General features: G+C 43.5%; 1 protein-coding gene across 5 annotated transcripts in view; it reads left to right on the top strand.

The window, feature by feature from the left end:
• foxp2 (forkhead box P2) overlaps positions 1-21912 on the top strand; it is a 115887-nt gene that overhangs the window by 85094 nt on the left and 8881 nt on the right. For 2 of the 5 annotated variants that reach the window (XM_030045490.1, XM_030045488.1), the window contains exons 10-17: positions 1550-1654; positions 9065-9152; positions 11521-11604; positions 15733-15943; positions 17292-17368; positions 17590-17691; positions 20486-20607; positions 21280-21349. In XM_030045490.1, the coding sequence (XP_029901350.1) occupies positions 1550-1654; positions 9065-9152; positions 11521-11604; positions 15733-15943; positions 17292-17368; positions 17590-17691; positions 20486-20607; positions 21280-21349 (859 nt within the window). Of the gene's footprint in view, positions 1-1549; positions 1655-9064; positions 9153-11520; positions 11605-14170; positions 14258-15732; positions 15944-17264; positions 17369-17589; positions 17692-20485; positions 20608-21279; positions 21350-21912 lie in introns of all 5 variants that reach the window. The other 3 variants (XM_030045487.1, XM_030045489.1, XM_030045486.1) reach the window with 2 other exon arrangements.

Here is a 21912-nt window from a genome sequence, read left to right as displayed (position 1 = left end):
CACTAAAAGGGGGCTTGAAAAAGATATCTTTAGAAGGAAGACATCCCTTGGAAGACAGAGGGAGAGAGAGAGAGAGAGAGAGAGAGGGAGGGAGGGAATGAGAAGAGAGGGAAGAAAGGAAAAAAAAAACACTTTTTATCTGCCTGTGTCCCGAGGGGTGTGTGGCGTCTCATAATGATCGAACAAGGAGTATTGTCAAGGACTGCTGCTTACTAACATGCCACGGATCGATGTGGGAAAAGCCTCTCTGTAAAACGCTGTGTGAGCTCTGCCACTCCTCATACACACGCAAACACACACACACACACACACACACACACACACACACACACACAATCATCAGCCCTACGTAGGCTTGCACACATGTAGCCATTGACCGTACACATATGCATACAGGCGTAACCTAGCAAGCAGCACACGGCAAGACTCTCACATTCTTATTTCCACACACACACACACACACACACATACACACACACAGAGACGCAAACACACACACGTACACCAGCGGCAAGCCTAAAGGTTAAACCGTCATCTTAAATAGGATGTGCTGTCTAGGCAGGGTCGTAACTTATTTGGGTGCCATTTGAGAAATGCCAGAGAACCCCCACTCTCCCTGTCCTCAAAGAACATAAGTTACACAGAGTATTAATCTCCTGATGAAAATTATATGGCCGTCTGGATTTTTAATGTTTACTTGAAAGCACCCCCCACCCCCCTCTTTCTGTAATGGCTTTACAAGATGGGATGGCGGCTGCGGTGGAGGCAAAGTTCCGGCTCCCTGTAGATTTCCATCGGTGATGTCGGCTGAACTGGCGTTTCTCACACATCAGTCCACACGGCCTTTTTCGAGTTGTTTATTCTGAGGGTTTGGATTGGGTGGGGAGCTTCAGATTCTCAGTTCTCAGATCTCATGTCTTAATTATTCTTGCCGTCTTTTTTTCATGGGTGGATACTAGGGATGGAATAACAGCAATATCCAGTACCTCCGCACCCATTACCGCCAATTCTGATATGAATTTTTGTAAGAATTGGACTGCAGATGCAGGCGCAAAACACGTTAAGCTTTTCTAAGCATTCTGTTAGTGCTGGTCTGCTGCTAATTTGACTTTTGTATTACAGTAATGACAGAGTCCTAGAAAAAAAAAAAAAGGTCACAAGAATGCCAGATTTCACAATCAAGAGCCAAATGTCGGCAGTAAAAGTACTTTCCAGGCCAATAACAAATATTGCATTTAAAAACTGAAACTGATAGACTGCCAATATATTGGTCCGTTCCGAATGCCACCCCACCATTATCAAGAAATCATGCTGACTTCCCCGTTTTAATTGGTCTCTCTCGTAGCTGTTCAGCTATTCAATAGCCCACTGTTGAACTGACCTGTTTTGACCTCTTCGTACTGATTGTAACCTGACAGCCGCAAGTCACCTCAAGCCATTATAGCCTCTGTGATTAACCTGAAACCACCCCGCCCCCTGCTCCCGCTCTCTCTGTCTTGATCCCACACTAATACCCTCCCTCCTTCCCTCCCTTTTCTTTTCTTTACAGCTCGTTACATGAGGAAAGTGGAGGATCCCACTCCCTGTACGGTCATGGCGTGTGTAAGTGGCCCGGCTGCGAGAGCATCTGTGAGGACTTCGGACAGTTTTTGAAGTAGGTTTGACTAACATATGGATCCAAGTATTGCGCCTGTCTGCCACTCTTTCCCATTAACTCTGTGGGTGCCTTTCTGCACATCATCAGTAGCAGCATTATCTCCTGCACTGGTGCATCACCGTTCTGTGTTGCTACAGATGGGCCTAACAAAGGCAAAAAATAAATAAATAAATGCTGCCTCTCAAAGGGCCATTTTGACCTACCAGACACCCAGACAGGCAGTTGACATGGCTGTGCTCTAGCAGCACAGTATTCAAACCACCTCTGATTCATAACAAATCTCCTTCACTAGCGTGGAAGGGCCTGATAGGTTTGTGAAAAAGCGTCAAAAGCTAATGGCAACTCGCACGGCCGCGCACTCACCTCCACAACAAAGGCCCCATTCACTGTTGTCATGGTGCAGGCGCCAGAGCGAATGAACTCTTCATGCTCCATCAACAATTTAGTTAATTAGCTCATTTGTAATTGGCCGGCTTTGTTGCCAGGATGTTAGCGGGGGGACATCAAAGGAAGAAGGTGTTTGCAGCGCTGCCGATTACAGGTTATCACATTGCCACTCACTGAGAGAGAGTCTCTCTCTCCTCTCTCTCTCTCTCTCTCTCTCTCTCTCTCTCCCTCTCCCTCTCCCTCTCTTGCATGCACTCACTATCACTCTTTCCATGGCTCCCCGCTCAAACACAGAGAAGAAAAGAAAGGGAAAGCTTTCATTTGAATATTCTAATTAGATTTGTAATTAACTGTGAAATAACGATCTGGCGAGTGTTTTTCACGGGGTGTAAATGTCCATGTGAATTCGCATAAACTCTTGAAATCGGGACATTGTTCTGGCACATTTTCCAAATTATGCATTTCTCTACACTAGCGACTGTAATAAGTTGCAGAAAGCTGAAAATTCAGTGGAACTAGTCCACCCAAGGGGAGCTGCTGCAGGATTTAGGTCAGGCTTTTGCTAATTCTACAGCACTAGCTTGTGCATTAAGGCTAATAGGTGTGTCTGTGAAAAAAAAAAAAATGATTCTAAGAGAAATGGTGTTTACCAATTTTTCATATGCACAAGCAGGATAAGTAATTTAGCTGCATGTTCGCACTCTATCAACACATGTAGCACACCCAAAGGAACCACAATTGACAGCAATGGGTTTAAATGAATCAGAGGTGAATATATAATGTAACTATACTGACAAGTCTGTTTGCTTATCCCCAATGGATAATGCAGCATATAAATGGCAATGTGGTTATCAGTTTTCTAAAGGGGACGCAGCACATCCATAGACATCATCTAACATAATGTTTCCAGTATATAGTTCAATCTAGACTATATGTGCACTAGTCTAGGCAGAGGAGTTTGCCTTGCAGCTTGGGAACAGATGTGTGTGTGAGACAGCAAGCCCGTATAGGATTAGCAGGCTTTCTGCTATCTTGTCCTATCACCTCAGTTCACTTCCTTAAAGAACACGTCAGTCTATCCCTATGCACCGCGTTCCTGGTTCACACGCAAACAAACGTTAAGTCTGTGTGCTGTACGGATACTGTGTCTAGGTAGCTTAGCTGCTTATTTAGGTGAGGGGCAGAGATACACCGTATAAAGTGATGTGGCAATGAATCCGATAAGCCGGAGACCCGATGCAAAAGGATGCATCGGTGTAGAGAGAAAGTGAGGGAGACAGAAAGAGAGCGAAAGAGAAAAGGGTTAGATTTCAAACATGAAAGCGAAAGCGCAGGTTGGCAGACGGTTCAGAGGGAACCCTTGCCAGAACATCGGCTGCTACAAAACAGAACGGTGTACGGGTTCAACTTCCCTCACACATCCCTGTGAGTCAGAGGCTGGCTCTGTACTGTAACCCACCCGGCACATGAAAACAGTCACCAACAAAGAAGACAGGCTCGTCATCAGAACAAAGATGGCTGCTTGGCGGCGTGCCTTGGAGGAGCGATTGTCGGTGTCAGAGGGAGTCCTTTCATGTTTTTTCGGAGATGCCAGTCGTCTACACACACGCACGTTCACGCTTGCACGCACACACACGCGCAGTTTAAACGGGGTTACATAAAGCGGGTGTCAGATTTAGATGACAGTTTAGATGGTGGCTGGGTGTGAGTTGCATGGGGGGGGCGGGGGGCTCAAGTCAAGCCGGCATCTTGTCGCTCACTGTAGGAGTTCAGCTCAGCGGCAGTGACACGTTTAGTCATCTATTGTTTTGTTGCGTGGAGAAACTTGTCAAGATCAGCATTTAATAGCTCTTCAGTGTTCTTTTAAGTGTTCGCACCTGGAAAAGGTAGCCTCGAGGTGGCTGGCACCCTGAATTAGCTCTCTGAAGTTCAAAATGAAATATTATCGTTGCGAGTGTTTCTTGAGTGGCGGGTGTGTGGAGGGAGGGGGGGTATGCATGTGTGCGCATGCGAGTGTATGTGATAGTTACATGAGAAAGTGAGAGCAACGTCGATGCATGCGCTATAGCTATTTTGGTAGGGAGCACATATGGTAAATGCATAAATCTGCTGTCATGTACTGTATATCAGTGTACCACCACTCAGAACGTGAGCACAAAAATATTTAACTATTTCATATCAATTGCATTGCTCTGTGAATCTGTACATTTGCATATGATGCTCTTTTTGCTCTCCTACAGTCCTTGCATAGACTTCTACACATATTGATCTCTCTTTTTCCCCCTCCCACCCCACCCACAGCTGAAAAAAGGAACTTGATTATCATGACCAATTTGGTGCTTCTCCTTCACCATATGCATGTCTTGTCCCTACTGTGGCCCTTAACCCCACATGTACATACACACATGCAATATCTGTATCTGTGTGTACTGTATGTATAAGCCAAGCAAGCTGTGGATGTAGCCACTTACAGGTTATGTGAGCAAATTTTTAAGTTGTGCTTCTGAGGCACAGCACGTGACCGTGGTGATCCACGAGGCGGTCCCTGCTGCCCGGCACAGGGTGGCAGAGGCAGTCAGACTTGGCCTTCACACGGTGCGACGGATTGGGATGCTGTTTGTAATAGATCTACAGTACATACACGCAAACAGTATCTGTTTGTATATCCATGTGCCATATCTGTGGTGACAGTTTAACTGTGAGTGGTGTAGAGTTGAGAGTCTCAGTCAGTGGAGTCTAGCGCTTTGAGGCTTGTGCTGGATGAGTTTGTGGCTGATCGTGCTCCTGAGCCACCTCAGCTTGGCATAGACAGTCCATGATAGCTTTCAGCTTCTCTCTCGTCCTTTTCTCCATCACTGCCTCCACTCTGTGCAGTTCCAGCTTGCTCAGTTTGTTGGCACAACAAACCCCGATGCCTCCTCCCCATCACACCACAGAAAAGAAGACCACCACTGGCAGAACATCCGTAGACGCCTAGTGCACACGTTGAAGGGCCTGAACAGTCTGCTCTGTCCTTCTCTGTGGAGAGCCTCAGTCTTGTCCAACCTGTCCAAGCAAACCCCGCTCACTGTCCCTGGGAGGGGAGGTGGGTGTTCTTGCTTCACCAGAGGTCCACCACCAGCTCCTTGGTTTTCCAAGGATACGCATCCTAACGTATCTGCAGATATACACACACACACTTAACTCTTCCCCTCCCTGTCACCATTGTGCTCTCCTTATTACCGGCAGGCAGGCAGGCTGGCTCCATGTTAAAATGGCAAGCTCAGCCGCTAACCTGACCGTTGGTGTCTATAACCCACTGCTAATTAAACCCACAAGGCAGCAGCTGAGTGTCTCTCCCTCTCTCTAAAGTGTACACTCAAACACACACACACACACACACACACATACACACACACGCAGTGGAGGCAGTCAGGCAGGCCCCCGGCCCCTGGATAGCGGTGCTCCCCTCCACCCCACCACATGTCTGCTGCACTGTGACAAGACCTTTAAAACGGAGGGCATTACTTATGCACTGCCACCATTGGGAGAGAGAGAGACTGTGTGTGTGTGTGTGTGTGTGTGTGTGTGTGTGTGTGTGTGTGTGTGTGTGTGTGTGTGTGTGTGTGTGTGTGTGTGTGCGCGCACGCGTGTGTGTGTACATATATATGCATGCTTGTGTATATGTGGTTGTGTATATGCATGCCATTGTGTGTATGTGTGTGTTTATATATGCTGCTGTGTATGTATATGCTTTGTACAGTGTGTGCATTCTTGTGTGTGCATGCATGTGCTGTTGTTTATTCATGCTTGTGTCTCTATGTGTGTGTGTGTGTGTGTGTGTGTGTGTGTGTGTGTGTGTGTGTGTGTGTGTGTGTGTGAATGCCTTTAGTTGAGTGTGCATGCATTTGTGTTTGTGTGTCACACTTAAACAGCGTGAAGGCCTAACTTGCAATTCTCTGCTGGGCTTATGTCGCCCCTCATAATGCACACAGACAATTAGCGGAACCGTGTCATCCATGTTTGTTGGCTTGAGCAGATTTATTATTGGGCCCGTAGTGGACATTCATGGCCCATACATATTCATATTCACAGCTGTTGAGATTTTGTTCGTGGGGAAAAACCACTGCATTACTTTTTCACAAGAGCGGAGAGACTGCCAAAAGCAAAAAAGAAGGTTGTGTTTCGCTGGTATAACAACTCCAGTGTGGAGTATCGGTTCAACAGTCATCATTTCTCTCTATCTCTCTTCCCCTCTATTTATCAGACTCTCTGTGTCTTTCTGTCTATATTTGTCTTTATCTGTCCTTCAATATGCCCACTTCTCTCCATCTCTCTCCTTCCCTCCCCCTCCCCTTTTTTTGCCTCTTGGCCAGTCCTCATCACATGGGTAATTCCCTCTTCAAAACACAAATCAATATTCCTCTAAAGTGAGGCGTTAATGGCATGTGATAGCTAGGCAGGCCAGGCAGTGGGACAGTTGATTTCAGCATCTCCCTTCTTCACATTGAGCCCCCACTTCTCGCTTTGAATAACAGTTTGGTACGAGGATGGCGATGTGACGAAAGCAGGGAGTCGCTCTCCCTGCTTCCTCTGCTTCGTCACGCTTATTTTCATTCTTTGATCTGCAATACCGCAATCAATTTTAGGCATTTAGCTGACACTGTTGTCCACAGCAACTTAGTGCCGTGGTAGAATGAGATTATAATTCCTACATCTTCAAAATCAAACGCAATCAATAGGCAGGAGTACAAAGATCAGGGCCACAGTTTGGTACAGAATTTGCTGTATGCATAGAGAAGTCATGTAAGAGAGAAGTGCTTGGAAAGGAAATAGATTAAGAGTTGAGGACAGAAGGTAGAATTTATTTTTGAGTTATTAGAGCAGAGAGTTTATGGTTCGGAGAGGAGACGGTGACATGAGGTATTGTTTGAGGTATGTCTCTCACCATGTCTTGGTAAATAAAGTGCTCTTTTATTGTTTTCTGTCTGCCTGTCCCTGTGAGTCTGTCTCTCTGTTCCCTCTCTTCCCCCTCCCTCTCTCCCTCCCAGTCTTTGTGTGGCATTATTAATGTTCAGTAGGACATGCCGCTATTTGAATATTTCATATGTGCATGCAGTAATCTGCCTGTAATCGCCTTGCTAACTGGCCAGTGGTGGAAGGTGTGTGGAGGAAAATAACTGGCTGGAGGACTGTCGAGAGGCCTTCGCACGCGCGCGCACAAACACACATACACACATATTAAAAAAAAAAAAAACAAGCTGCTTGTCGATGAGAGGCAAACTTAATAAAGATTTTTTTCCCTCTCTCTTTTTTTGTAATGAGGTATCTTCAGGGACAGCGAGCAGCCCGCTCGGTGCTTTTGAAGCAGCTGTAATTCATGACACACGCCATACATCAAGTGCATAAGATAGCATTATGGGCAGTGAAATGAAAAGGGTATTTGCAACATTAGTTCCCTCATCCTGCGAGAGACGTGATTAAATGATTAATGAAATGCCCCCCTTTTTGCATGCGCATTCTGAAACAGCAATTAGGCACAGGGTTGGAGAAATCCACCCGTCCGGCCCTCCCCTTCCTCCCTCTATCCCTCATCCATCCCACCCCCCACACCTCCTCTTTTAATGCTACCTCATTCTTGATTTATAATGGAAAATTTCTGAGCATTAGACCTGAAATGGTTACAAAAGCATAAGCAGGAATGAGATGGAATGGTTTTAAATGTGCGCGGCTATAATTGAAAGGTACTGAGCTATTGTGATTACAAATGTCCCGTTCAGCTTTGATTGGCACGCCAAGAGAAGCCGGCTCAATGAGTTGTATTGTTTTGCATATTGCAGATAAACAGTAAGTAAGGGGTTTGGAAGATAAGAATAGAAGAATAATGTGTGATGGAAGCGTGCGTGTGTGGGTGTGTGCATGTTTGTGTGTTTGTGTTTGCGTGCGTGCGTACACTTTGTGCGCGAGCCAGTGTGTATCCATATTCATGTATGCGTTTGTGTGTGTAAGCAAGCAAGTGTGTGTGTCAGACAAAGTGAATGCTGGGCAGAGGGAGAGATTTTGCACTCCCCCTAATGCACTGGAGGCAGCGCTGTAAATGATCATTGAAGGGTCTGCAAGCTAACCTATAATTACTGGAGAGAAAGTGGCAGCTCTGGCATTTCATAAGCATGCTTCCTCAAAGCCCGCTTTGTGAGTTTGTCACCAATGATCATTTAGATAGAGGCTCATTACCCAGCATCACAACACTTTAGAAACCCCTTTTTTCCCCGTACGTTTTCTACTGTGTTTTATATGTGTGTGTGTGTGTGTGTGTGTGTGTGTGTGTGTGTGTGTGCGCACACTTTGTGTGTGTATGCATGTGTGCTTTACGGGGAATAAAGGTCTATCTTAATGGCGAGGCTCTTTTGTATCCTGCAGACAAAATCCAATCAAGACAAAAACCCTCATTGACTGTTATGGCTGTCTGGCTGCCTTTTTCTTCTAATGAGGCGAACACACCAGATACATTTAATATGTCGGCTGCTGGATAATGCACCTTCAGTTGAAGAGCTGCTTTTTGTGTCAAATGTTGCTGGTGTTAAATCGCGTGTATTGTTTTCTGTAAACGAAGGAGACAAAGCCGTTCTGCTGGGCTAGCATCTTTTATTCTCTGTAGACGGCAGCGCTCAGGGTGGCACTGAAGTTAGCCATCTAAACTGGCGCAGGCCTATTGTCATGTTAAACATGGCGCTGCACACAGCCATGTTGGAGTTACTGCCTTACGTATAATTACCTTGTTTCACAGGGAACAATGGCTCATAACTGGATCCTATGGATAATTGTTCCAGTATAGAAACATTAACATTAAAACAAAACAGCAGTGAAGTTGATACTGCAATTATTATTCACCGTAATTCTAATCACGGTGGAAATGAATATGATTTAATATTTCTGCAGCAGCTTTTTAACACATTGGACATATTTTAAATTCCTTTTTTACACTTCCTTTCTCCCTTCTCTCTCACCCTCTGTACCACCCCCGTCTCCTCCTCTCTCCAGGCACCTTAACAGTGAACACGCCCTAGATGATCGGAGCACAGCCCAGTGTCGAGTCCAGATGCAAGTGGTGCAGCAACTGGAAATACAGGTACGTTCTGTCTCAGGCACATAAGAGCATTAACACAGTACAATGCATGTTGGCACACGAGTTATATGTGTATATTAGTGTCACATTTGACTGTCTGCTATTGAGCACATTAATTTTAATGTTGAAGTCATTACTCAGACCAGTAAAGTTTACGTTCAAAATCCTTTCTTCATATTGAATGTTTGTTACACTTACTGAAGCGAGAGAAAGGCCACACTGTGGTCCCCTTAAGACTCGCAGACAAGCAGGACCTGCTGAATTCAACAAAGCCACTAAACAAAGGAATCCTCGGGCCCTACAACGAAAGCCATTATGGCTGTTTTAATTGAATTAAGCGTGTGCTTTATTTTCTCTCCTTTCTTTTTTTTTCCCCTCCCTTTCTTTCCAATTAATAGCGAGCGCATCTCTGCCGGTCTGCTGTGTTAATTAACTGCACTTTGCACCTGAAGAAAGCTCAAAAGGAGGGAACTATTTTCAGTAGGTGGAGCGTGACCTTATTAAGAAGTCACGCTGGCTAGATAATGAGAGCGCTGATTGAGCGACATTATTACTCAGCACTGCAGACAACTGCTCCTCTTCCATCAGAAACAAATACTTTATGTGTTTTAAACTAGGCTGAAACAAAGTGCTACGGTAAATGGAAATATCCTGTCTGCCCGGTGAAACGAGGCCTGAGTTCTTTTGTGGTAGTTCTTGCTGCAAAAGTACAGCCACACATCTATAACACAGTAGCACCTTGCTGAGGGGTTTGTACTACCTGTACTTATTACAAACTTTGCGCTTTAGCCCATTTTGCATAGGCTTTTGCTCAGGAGGCAAGTACATTTTGGTACACTGTGGACGCTGAGACAGGCAGAAGACGGAGAATTAGCTTCTAGATCAGCGCTCGTATTCTCTAAAAAATCAGAACTGTGATGTCTGAAATGTGCAGTTCAGACTTTGTTCAGTATAAAGAGATCCCACTGTAACCCAGGGTTCCTCCCTCTCTCTCAGCCTGTCCTCGACCAGAGGCCTAGGCTGGCTTGATACTGATCTGAATCCAAGCCAACCATTTTCTCCCTCACACACAGTTGTTTTTCTGCTCCGATAAACAGTATGTATTTATTTGTTAGGCTTTCAGACGGGGGCTTAAAAAAATGAATAATTCCTGTTTCGTGTTAAAAAAAAATAAACAAAATAGAAAAGGATGTGTTATTTATTTAATTTTTGTCTTTTTTTCCTGTTGCTTTTCTTTTTTTTTTTTTTATTATTTTTTATCGAAACACACAGCTAGTGAAGCTTATACTTTAAAGTGTGACCAATTACAGTGGTATGTTTCTGTTTTCTATCCTGTCTCTTTTCTTTTCTTCCTTCCTCACTCCTTCCGTCCCTCTCTCTTTTTTCTCTGAGAGCCGACAGTAGTAATGAGGCCCAGCTCTGTGTATGTGCACACTTCCATGTGTGCACGCTTGCTTGCTTGTGTGTTTCTGTGTCTGCGTGGTTGCATCGGTCTGTGTGTGTGTGTGTGTGTGTGTGTAGATTATGGGTGTGGGGGGTTGAGCCTTTCACACGGTCCGGTCCCTGTCACTCCTTGTGAATTAGATTGATGATAGGCGATGGCCAGGGCCACTAACTGGACCGGGGAGGCGGGGCTGCCTGGCACCCTGTTTGGAAGACCCTTTCACCTCTCGGCAGCTGCTGGCTGCGCTCCAACCCCCTAACAGTGTCCACAGGACTTTCAGCAGACACTCAGGACCACCTAATTTATGGCCCAACTAGCTTGTTACTGTCAGAGCCTCGCTGACCTAAATTCTGCTATTGACAAAAAGATGAAATGCTATTTGTTTTGCCTGACCTGCCGACATCACCCCCCTCCCCCTGCCTTCCCCCAGCCTCTCATCTTCCCGTTATATCACCAGCTAGACTGTTGTGTCTCTCTTTATCTCTAGGCTTACACTAGCCCTTTCTTTGTTTCTGCATTTCCTTCCCTTTCTTTTCTTTTTCTTTCTTTCTTTCTTTCTTTCTTTTTTCTTCCTTTCTGTCTCTCTTTTTCCATTTCCTTCCCTCCCTCAGCCCTCTCCTGACCCTGTAGTGTTTATGTTCTGTTTAGAAAAGTGAGACACACAGCAACCAGAGCGTATTTACCACAAGAAGTGTTACTGCTGTAGTCTGGGGGAAAAAAATGTAATTCATTTTTATAACTGCCTCTCACTCATTCTCTCTCTCCCTCTCTCTCTCTCTCTCTCTCTCTCTCAATTCAATTCTCTCTCTTTTTCTCTCTTTTATTCTTTATTCTCACTCATCCATTACTCTTTACACTCATTCCTCTCGCCTCTCCTCTCCTCCTCTCCTCTCCTCTCCTCTCTTCTCCCCTTCTCTCTCTTAACAGCTTTCTAAAGAACGTGAGCGTCTTCAGGCGATGATGGCCCACTTGCACATGCGGCCCTCGGAACCCAAGTCATCTCCCAAACCAGTGAGTGCATATTGCTCCGGCTACCGTAAACAGGCTCTGGTATGAATGAGGCCCCCGGGCAGAAAATGAACAGTTTAACCACCAGGCAGTTAAAAGAGAGAGTGTGTGAGTGAGTGATAGAAGATGGAAGGGGAATGGGATTTGTAATACTCAGTTACATCTGCTGCCTATCAGGTATTGTGCGCTGTGAGAGGACAATAGAGTTTGGAAGTGTATTAGATAGCAGAGCCGCAGAGTCCTCGGCTAAAACACTGGGTCATTTCTCTGTGATAGATATAATAACCAAAACAACCTGTTGGCCACTGATGACTGTTTGGCTTGCCGGCCACAGCAGCACTCAAGTAGGGGAGTGAGAGAGGAGAAGATATGTCATTTAACAACAAACACCTGAAAATCGTGGCCAAGCGGTAAAGATGATGTAGTGTTGACATAAATGCCCACAGCTCTGCTGAAATTGCTTACAAGAAAAAAAAAAAAAAAAAATCCAAAATTTTGAAGGAGGTCATCGATGGTAGAAAATGATGTCTGTGTAGAAATGGTGTTTTTCTCTTTCTCTCTCTCTGTCTTTTGATTTTTATTGTTCATGCTCCAAATAGATACATGATTACATGATTACAAATGAAGTGTGTTTAAACCAACCAGCATTTGAATTTAATATCAAAATGTTACATTTTTGCAAACATTATTTCCTTGTAATTTTAGACATTTTGAAATATTTGGAGAGCAAAAACATTGTTAGCATGTTTCTGCTGCCTAGTAAGTGCCTAATTTCAATAGAATAATTTTCCTCATCACCTCCCATCATAGAACGTTGATAATCACAAGATAGCATAATTATCCCATAATTCCATCAGGAATCAAACTCCCTTTTTGCCAATTTATTATTCAATCGCTCTCTCTCTCTCTCTCTCTCTCTCTCTCTCTCCCTCTCTTTTTTAATCTTCAAAACTACAGCAGCTTGGTTCCATCTCGTCCAATAAAGAATTTGCAGCCTATAATCCATGCCTGAATATGAATGAATGATGCTAATGAAGTATTGCATTACATAAAGCGCACATGAAAGAGCAGCTAATTGCATTTGATGGTGGGGGCAATTCAGACAGAATTCTTAAACGAACAGTTAAGTCCTCAGTTTTAAGGCTCCCCTTTTTAAAAGGGAGCTGAGGTGAAGATTTGGCAAAGGGCAAAAAAAGAGCAGAAGACACACATGTGGTGTGTGTGTGTATGTGTGTGTGTCTGTGTGTGCAGTTGGAGCAAAAGTGAATAGATGGCGAGGGAGATGGTTGGTGGATTTCAGACGGAGGTATTGGCAGCAGTACATGAGTGCATGATAGACACAACCCAGACATTTGATAAATATGAATAGTCTGAGTGTATTATCAGGGCTAGAAATAAGTCCTATTTGTTCATCAGTGCAGCCCATGAACAATCAGTGCCAGATGAGTACAAGACACTGGTGCACTGTCTCCAATATGACCCCATTTACTCTCTGAATTGCACTTCATTAAATGCTACCTTTTGGCCATGCCATGGATGGATGAGAATCAAAGTTAGCAAGGCTGCAAGTCCTGAATAATGAGCTCTTTCTCTGTCTCTCTCTCTCACTCTCTCTCTCTCTCATTCCCTCTCTACCTCTCTCTCTCTTTCTCTCTCTCTGTCTCTCTCACACACACATCTCTGCCTTTTTATGTCCTCCTCTCGTTCTCAACCCTACCTTGAATACATATTCAGATGAGCGAGAGATGACAAAGTGCACCTCTGCCTCTCCCGTCTCACTCCCCTCTCTGTTCGACTTTAATCAATTCCATTTTGCAAATATGGCATTGCATGCCGGCAAACATGTTCCGCTCGCTGCTGTACCTTGTAGTTGAAGGACCACTTACCTACGTAATAGGAGTAAAAACAGGAGAAAAAATATGTCTTAACATCATAAATATACAAGCTGCATGCCACACACACTCATTTGCACAGTCAACAGGGCTCACTCTGAAGTGTTTTTGGTTATTTAACAGTTTATGAAATCACCTTGGTGCTACCTCCAGTCAGTAATTCATGGTTCGCCTTCTAGTTTGATGCGGGATACAAGGAATGAGGGATTACACAAAACATACTTCACACACTCGCATACACTGTTGTGACCTCACCCAGTATGAATTATATGGGGATTTGTACACATTGTATTTCCAGGACTGCACATCTGGCAGAGAAAATGGATTAATATTTATTTTTCAGTGGCCATGTAAATGTGTGTGTGTGTGCATGTTTGTCCATGTGCATTTCTGTGTGCTTTCACTTGTAAAACAAAAAGGAAAACTAGTTAAAGGGCTTCACTGAACTGCTACAGTATGAGTGTAGTTTAAATATCAATTATTTTCCCTTTGAATAGAAAAAAAGATAAGCAGTAATGCAGAGACATTGCTTCATTATTGTTTCATTTTGACATGATCTTTTAGATTAGGTATTTTATCTCATTTTTGACCTAGTGATGTTAGTGTATCTTTCAGTGTGTATCCCTCCACCCTGTTTTACCTTTTTTTCTCTTCCTTCTCCTCCCTCCTGTCCCTAGTCTCTGTCCTCAGTGGAGGCCTTTACATGCTATCCAGCCTTTGTCCCAAACCATCCCTGTAGCAGCTCATTACAGCTAAGTGGGCATGTAATTATCAGCCGAAGCCCTACATCCACCAGAGTATCTCAAACTTGACATTTCATCGTATTTATCAACACATGCCACAAATGACCGCTGATACCTTTCCCTCTCCCTCGCTCCCTTCTCCTCAGCCTCCCATTCCCTTCCATCTTTCAAGTCGCTTTTAATTCAGACCCTTGCAACGGATGCATTCCACTCGTAGACTCGCAATTAAGGCAATTTGGTTTGAATATGTAACAATGTCATTACCATTCCACCTAAATTAGCGCAGAGACTAAAAGGTCAGTTAGGAATTTTCCAGTTGGTTGGAGCCTCTCACATGAGATTTGGGAAGCAAACGCAAAAGTGGTGGAAAAGCCAAACGATTAGCAAGCGCTTTTTCAGTTGGTGTTCACGCCAGGGCTAACTTAGCACTCTCTGGTCACTGATGTTGAATAAGAGGAAGAAAGAAACCACCCGGGTGGCCCAGTGGTCAGAGAGACTGCCCCGCAATGGAAAAGTTGCAGATTTGATTCCCACAAGTGTCGCTTTGTGTTTGATCAACAGTCAAGTGTCTTGTCATCGTGTCCATGAGAAAGAAACTGCTACCTGCACCCCCTGGAAGTGAGGGGTGCTGAATGTGCCCAAAGTCTGAGAATGACCTCTAAATCTGCAGCTGATCATTCATGTTTGAACTCAACACACAAAAATGTATCCTATTAAATCATTTAGTCTGATTTTTTTTCTTTAACAAATTAAAAACTAAAAAAAAAAAGCTGGTGATCGGGAGAGGGAATTCCACTTGCTTCAAAACAAGTGGGATTACAAAGTTACAAATAAAACAAGGCTGAAAGAATCAGATTAGAATCAAGAAAATGAGATTTGATTGAAAACAATCATTAAAACTCAACTAAGATCTCCACTCATTGACAGATTTTTAAACGGGGTCTGACACCGTGTCTGTGCAGGACCGGCTCTCTTAGCCAGGTGGTTGCTCTCTCCGAGATTCTCACAGTGCACAATCCACTCACTGGGTGCCCGTAGTGGAGAGACAGAGAGGGAGGGAAGGAGGGAGAGAGAGAGAGAGAGAGACTGATAGAGAGATAAAAAGAGGTGAGGCCGGGATAACACGGGGGCCGATCGTTGGATAATCTTGAACAGCGTGCTCTAATTAGAATTCTTATGATACAATTTGGTGGTTGTAATTAGTGAAGATGGGCTGGCTCCTCTCCACAAGCCTTGTTAGTGGAAACACAGCTGTGTTAGAGAGGAGGAGAGCAGACACTCGGCTCTGTCAGAGAAACCGCAAACTAATGCCTTCCCCCCTCTCTCTCTCTCTCTCTCTCCCACTCTCACTCTCTTGCTCTCTCGCTCTCTCTCCACTCTGCGTATCTCTATTTTTCCTCCTGCCTTCGTCCCCCCCCCTGCCTTTTTAAACCCAATTTCCCTCCCTCTTTCCCTCCTGCTTCTGCCACTCTATCGTCCTCCTCCGCCCTCCTCAGCTTAACTTGGTGTCCAGCGTCACCATGTCCAAGAACCTGCCCTCAGTGTCACCCCCCAACTTACCTCAGACCCCCACCACACCCACGGCGCCTATCACACCCATGGCCCCCATGCCTCAGGTACCCTCAGTACTGGGCGGAGCCAACGTCCCCAGTATGGGAGCCATGCGCAGACGCCATTCCGACAAATACTCCATGCCCCTGTCGTCAGGTAGGACCAACTACTCAGCACTGCCGCACACACACACACACACACACACACACACACACACACTCAGTCAGGGTGGTCCGCTCACGTTCAATTCAGCCTGTTCAAAATGTGAATTTAAACTTGTTGAGCACAGGTTAATGCCAGAGCGCTCATTCACAATTATTTGATTTGATTTATTTGATCATTTGAGATGTAATATGTGACTCCTTTGAAAGGGTTTTTTTTTTTTTTTTTAATATTCTGAAGAAAAGCCACGTCTTGAATTGCTTGAATTGAATATGAATTCAGGCTGACCCTGACAGACACACACTTACACTTACACTTACACACGCTCAATTTGTGCCATTGGGTTGTGCCAGTGATTTGACATGAATTAAAATTTATTTTGGAGAATTCTGATTTGCTTGGAGATTTTTTTTTTTTTTTTTTTTTTTTTTTTTTTTGCTTTGTTCTTGAATTGAATCTCTATTCCAATTTGATCGTTTGTTGAAATTATAAATTGAATGTTACACATCTCCAATCCCTGGTACTGCCCTATACATGCTACTCTGTGTTGAAGCTCATCCAACACTGGGGTTAGAATGCTTTGTTAACACACACACACACACACACACACACACACACACACACACACACATATTGTATTCACATGTGCCACACACATAAATTATACACACGCATGTCTACATACACACACACATTCACACTCACAGACACATACACACACACAAAAAGCACACAGACATAAAGGAGCACAAACACACTCACACACACACACACACACACACACACACAGAGGCTTGTTGTTTGTAACAGACGTCTGGTGGGTTTATAAAAGCAAGCCTATGTTTAATCACTATATATGTAAATAGACAGGAACTTCCTCTGTGCATAAATATTACATGAATGTTAATTAAGTTCAAATAATGGGGGGAAAAATACAATATTTATTACATTAAGACATTCCATGTATTAAGCTTTGCATTTTAAACGGTCTGTCTTTGATGTTTATATTTACTCTGCCTGTGTTTAGTGTGAAGACACATAAATTATTCAACTTCACCTTAACTATCTACACAGATCTCATTTTATGGATGTATTAGTGTTTAAGATTTCTCACGAGAGAGATTAATTAAAAATGCATTTTGTTAGACATGGAAAATGCTGATTTGATGTGCCCCCTCTAACCCCCCCCCTCTCCAACCCATGTATCCCCACCCTCTTTTTTCCTCTCCCCTCTTTTTTCTCTCACCCCTTTTAATTTGATGAAACCCTGAGCAAATTTGATACCCAAAGGAATAAAATTTACCAATTATTTCAGGTGGTGACACAGTATTTATTTTTCCAGAGATTGCCCCAAACTACGAGTTTTATAAGAACGCAGATGTCAGACCGCCATTTACTTATGCAACCCTCATAAGACAGGTGAGTGGGAAATAAATTAACTTTGCCTGATTAGATTAAAATTAATTGCTGCATGAATCATGGTACTCACACACTCTCTATTAGTCCTTGTGTGTGTGTGTGTGTGTGTGTGAGTGTCTGCATGTGTGTGAGGTTGTTGCGTGTATGTGTGCTTTGGTGTGTCTGTGTGTCCGTCGCACAGGCTTGTTAGTAAACCATTATTTGATGCCATCTCATTTCAGGCTATCATGGACTCTAATGATATGCAGTTAACGCTTAATGAAATCTACAGCTGGTTCACGCGCACGTTTGCGTACTTCAGACGCAACGCTGCAACCTGGAAGGTAAATCTTGCCCTTCATCCTCTTTTTTTTTTTTTTTTTTTTTTTTTGAATAAAGACTACCCCCCTCCTCTCTGAAAAGTCAGAAAAGAACCCTAAGCAAAGCATTTATTTACTCAGTATCAAGTGATTAGTATTTCTCTCCCTTTCTTTTTAACCTGCCTCTTGAATAGAGCCCATTTTTCTCTGTTTTATTCCCCCCCCCCCATTCCGCCTTTTTCTCTTTGGAAATGACAAGTGAAAGAATTATTCTGCCTCTGATATCGTTTTCTAATTTGGTGCAATTAATAGCGGAGGCTTGGCGTGGAGAGGAGAGGGCTCTGACGCACTAATTATACGCCAGCCACTCCATCATCAGCACCTTTTGTTAAGAGAGGCACAGAATTACTCTCTCTCTCTTTCTCTCTCTGTCTCTCGTTCTCTCTCTCTGGCTCTCTCTTTCTCTCTCAACCCCTTCCCTCTCTGTGTTACCCCTCCTCCTCCTCCTCCTCCTCCTCATCCTGAAACCACCTTCTCTTGCATATCATTGGTTAATTAGTATGAAAGATGGCTGTTTGCCTGTTAACCAGCTCTCAGCCTTGTGAAGGGGGTTGTGTCTAGGCCAAAGATGCACGCACACACATAAACACACACACACACACACACACACACATGCACACACACATAGCAGCGAGCCACATATTTGCCCAAGTGAGGGCTTGAGTGCATGTTCATCTGGAACTAAAGCAGAGAGGAAAGTGAGAATTGGCCTGTCAGGGAGGGAACACTCTTTATTTACCAATACAAAAGGGCCCATTTGTATATCTGTCCCTACAACTTTATTGTCCTGTCTGCCTACACAAAGATGGTAAAAAATGTCTTCCCCGCAGCACTTTTTTAACCAGAAGTGTGTCTGCCTGCTGATAAAGATGGCCTCTGCGCGCGTTAGGTGTCGTCAGTGTTTTATTCTGTGGCCCCTGAACGCCGTCCGTTAGCCGCCTTTGGCCTTTGTGGCTGCGCGGAGGATTGGAGGGGAGACACGGCAGCCCCTCATCAGTATGCAAGGCATGGCGCGGCACTAGATTTAGCAAAGTGAATTAATTTGGATTCGGGATGCAAATGAGCGTATGGGCGTGTGATCGCCAATCCAGGAGGTCATGCAAAAAGATCTGTGCCCTTTTCCAGTTTGTTAGGTACAGTGTGCGTCGTGTTTTGTTGTGTAATGCCATTGTGTTGCGGCACGGTGTGTTGTCAGAGGATTTGCAGTTACAGTGCAGATAAGGCACCGCATGCCCTTTCAAATACCCTTTTTTTTGTTTGTTTGTTTGTTTGTTTGTTTTTTTCTTTTTTCTTTTGGCTTCCTTAGAAAAGTGTCAGTCTTCTGTGCATGCGATACAACATCTGTGGCATTACAATGACATTCAAAATATCTTGTCTCAGTGGCTCCGTCGCAGCACAATAACCAAGGTGATCTATTTACATGTAGAGCTCCACAGTCCCCTTTGTAAGGCAGTAGTGGGTTGATCAGCGATGGGCTTGTCATTTGATTAACGGGGAGAATTTGTTAAAAAAAAAAAAATAGAAGAAGAAGAAGAAAAAGAAGAAAGGAAAGAAAGAAATGAAAGGTGGTTTAATATCTCAGCTTGGTCTCATCAGCTCAAAAGAGGGATATACCCCCCACACACACACACCCCTCCACCCCCACTTCACTTTCCTCTCTCTCTCTCTCTCTCTCTCTCTCTCTCTCTCTCTTTCTCTCACCCAGAAGCTTATTAGTTCTAACTATATAGCATGCATAATAAAACTGCTCATTTGCTCATTAATATTAAAATTATCATATTCAGAGCCATGGGCATTAAGATCAATCAAATCCTGGGATTTTCAGGTCAGATGCGAGATCTGCTTATGAGTTTTTCTCTGAATCCCCTTTTCTTGGAGAAAGAGCAGTACACACCAAGCATATTTATCATTGGAGATGATAAATATGAGAGGCAGGGATATTAAAGCCAAGGTTATTATTTGTAGAGTCTGATGCATGTTTTAATTATGTTCATATTAATACAAGAGAGGTTTTTTTTTTTTTCTAGATTTCCCTTATTTTGTAATTAATGAATACACCTTACTGTGTCTTATTTTGTGAGAAAGATATATCCTATTTTTATTACAATTGAAAATGCACACAGTAAAGCTTTGATGATAAACTTGTAAGATATAATTATCTCATTAAAGTAAGCATTCATTTAATACCTGATATGACATCACGAGCAGAATATTTGGACATCTAGATGTCAGATACAGTTAGTTTTAATCCTTCTTGCATGCGCACACACACACACACACACACACACACACACACACACACACACACACACACACACACATGCACACACACACACACACACACCAATACAAGGGTGTCCTGGTGATTCTCTTTTTTCTTGAAATACTGTCATCTTTAAAGCGATGTGTCCATTAAGAGCAATGCTGTTCTGGAGCAGAGAGGGTTACTGACATCACCATTATCAAGCCCGGCATTACCACTTCTGTCACCACCATAAGCCATTCGCTATGCTGATTACCTCCTTTTAGCCTACTTACTCTGATTGATATGTACTGTGTGCAGGACTTGTACGAGCATTCACTCTCACTCAATTTTTACTAATTAAATCAATGGTGCGTGAATGTTAAGAATTTCTTCAAAACGCGAGAAAAAAAAAATCAATTTCCAAGTGTTCTTCTTTTTTGTGATGGATAATGAATGAATATGATTCTTTTTAACTCATCCCGTGACCTTTCTGTGTCTGTCACATTTCTGCAGAACGCCGTGCGCCACAACCTCAGTCTGCACAAGTGCTTTGTGCGCGTGGAGAACGTGAAGGGCGCAGTGTGGACAGTAGACGAGGTGGAGTACCAGAAACGCAGGTCGCAGAAGATCACAGGGTAGGCATTCTGTCACCTCTCCTCAGATCTAGATCCGGGGGTCACCGGCGTAATACCAGCACAGGTCGAAGGAAATCATAGAAAATCACATACTGTCTCCACATCTCCACGGATAAACCATTAGTCTCTCTCTCATATATTCCATATTCTCCCTGCTATGAGACCTTTAATATATAACATATGCATAGTGGGGTTAGACTGATTTATCAGCTACCAGTATATCAGACCAATATCTGCCTTTTTTATGTATTTATTTATTTTTTTTTATTGTTATTTATTTATTTGTTTGTTTGTTTGTGTTTGTTTGTTTGGAGATATCAGATATCAGTGTGATATCTCCAGCTTTTTTGTATCTCTCTCATCTTTTTATTTTGAACTTGACATATTCTCTGTGTTCATTATGGTTACATTTAAACATTTCAGTAAAACAATAATTCCTCTAGTAAGTGTTTTTTTTTTTTGTTTGTTTGTTTGTTTGTTTGTTTTTACAATTTAGTGATATTGAATATCAGCACAAGATGTCAACTATCAGTAGCTAAAAAAAAAAAAATCCTAATCAGTAATGGTCTTTTAATTACCCACATTGCTGTATCCCTAATGCATAATATGTTATAATGTGAACTGGATTTTAATCTAATATGTTGATTTATTTGTGTTTTATCATGTTTCCAGAAGCCCAACACTTGTCAAGAACCTGCCCTCCAGTCTTGGCTATGGAGCAGCACTAAACGCCAGCTTACAGGTATGAAATGAAAACCCAGGAGAACTTAGGACTCTCCGGCTGCCTGTTTGATTGACTGGCTGGCAGAAGTAGTGAATGACTGGCCGACTGACTGACCAGATGACTCACTATGTCTCTGTGCTTGCTGTATATTTCAGTAGAAGCCATTTTAGGCATAATAGTACTCCACCATCAAAATCAGCATACGAAGGAGCAAGTTTTTTTTTTCTCTGTTTTTGCTTTTTCTGCTTACTCTCCCTCTCATGCCTCCTTCTCTCACTCTCTCTCTCTCTCACTCTCTCTCTCTGTCTCTCACTCGCACTGTCAGGCTCAGAAGGCCACCCTGTGGTAGAGTCAGGAAGCAACTCGCTCCTTCTCTCTCCCTCTTTCAGCTGTGGCAGCCACCTTAGATTGATAGCAGCATGTGCAAATGCAAGGGCATGTGCATTAATATTTATCCAAGCTGTCATAAATGATTTGGCTTCATAGTGTACGCCGGCGAGGTGCTCATGGCAAAAACTTTAAAAATTTAATCACTGTATATAACTTTAATGCGCAGGAGGCGAAAGTGTCAGGAGTTTTTA

This window comes from Myripristis murdjan, chromosome 23, assembly GCF_902150065.1.
Source record: "Myripristis murdjan chromosome 23, fMyrMur1.1, whole genome shotgun sequence".
In the NCBI taxonomy this organism is placed as follows: domain Eukaryota; kingdom Metazoa; phylum Chordata; class Actinopteri; order Holocentriformes; family Holocentridae; genus Myripristis; species Myripristis murdjan.
Note: the sequence above shows the minus strand (reverse complement) of the source record. Positions and strands in the feature narration are given on the sequence as shown.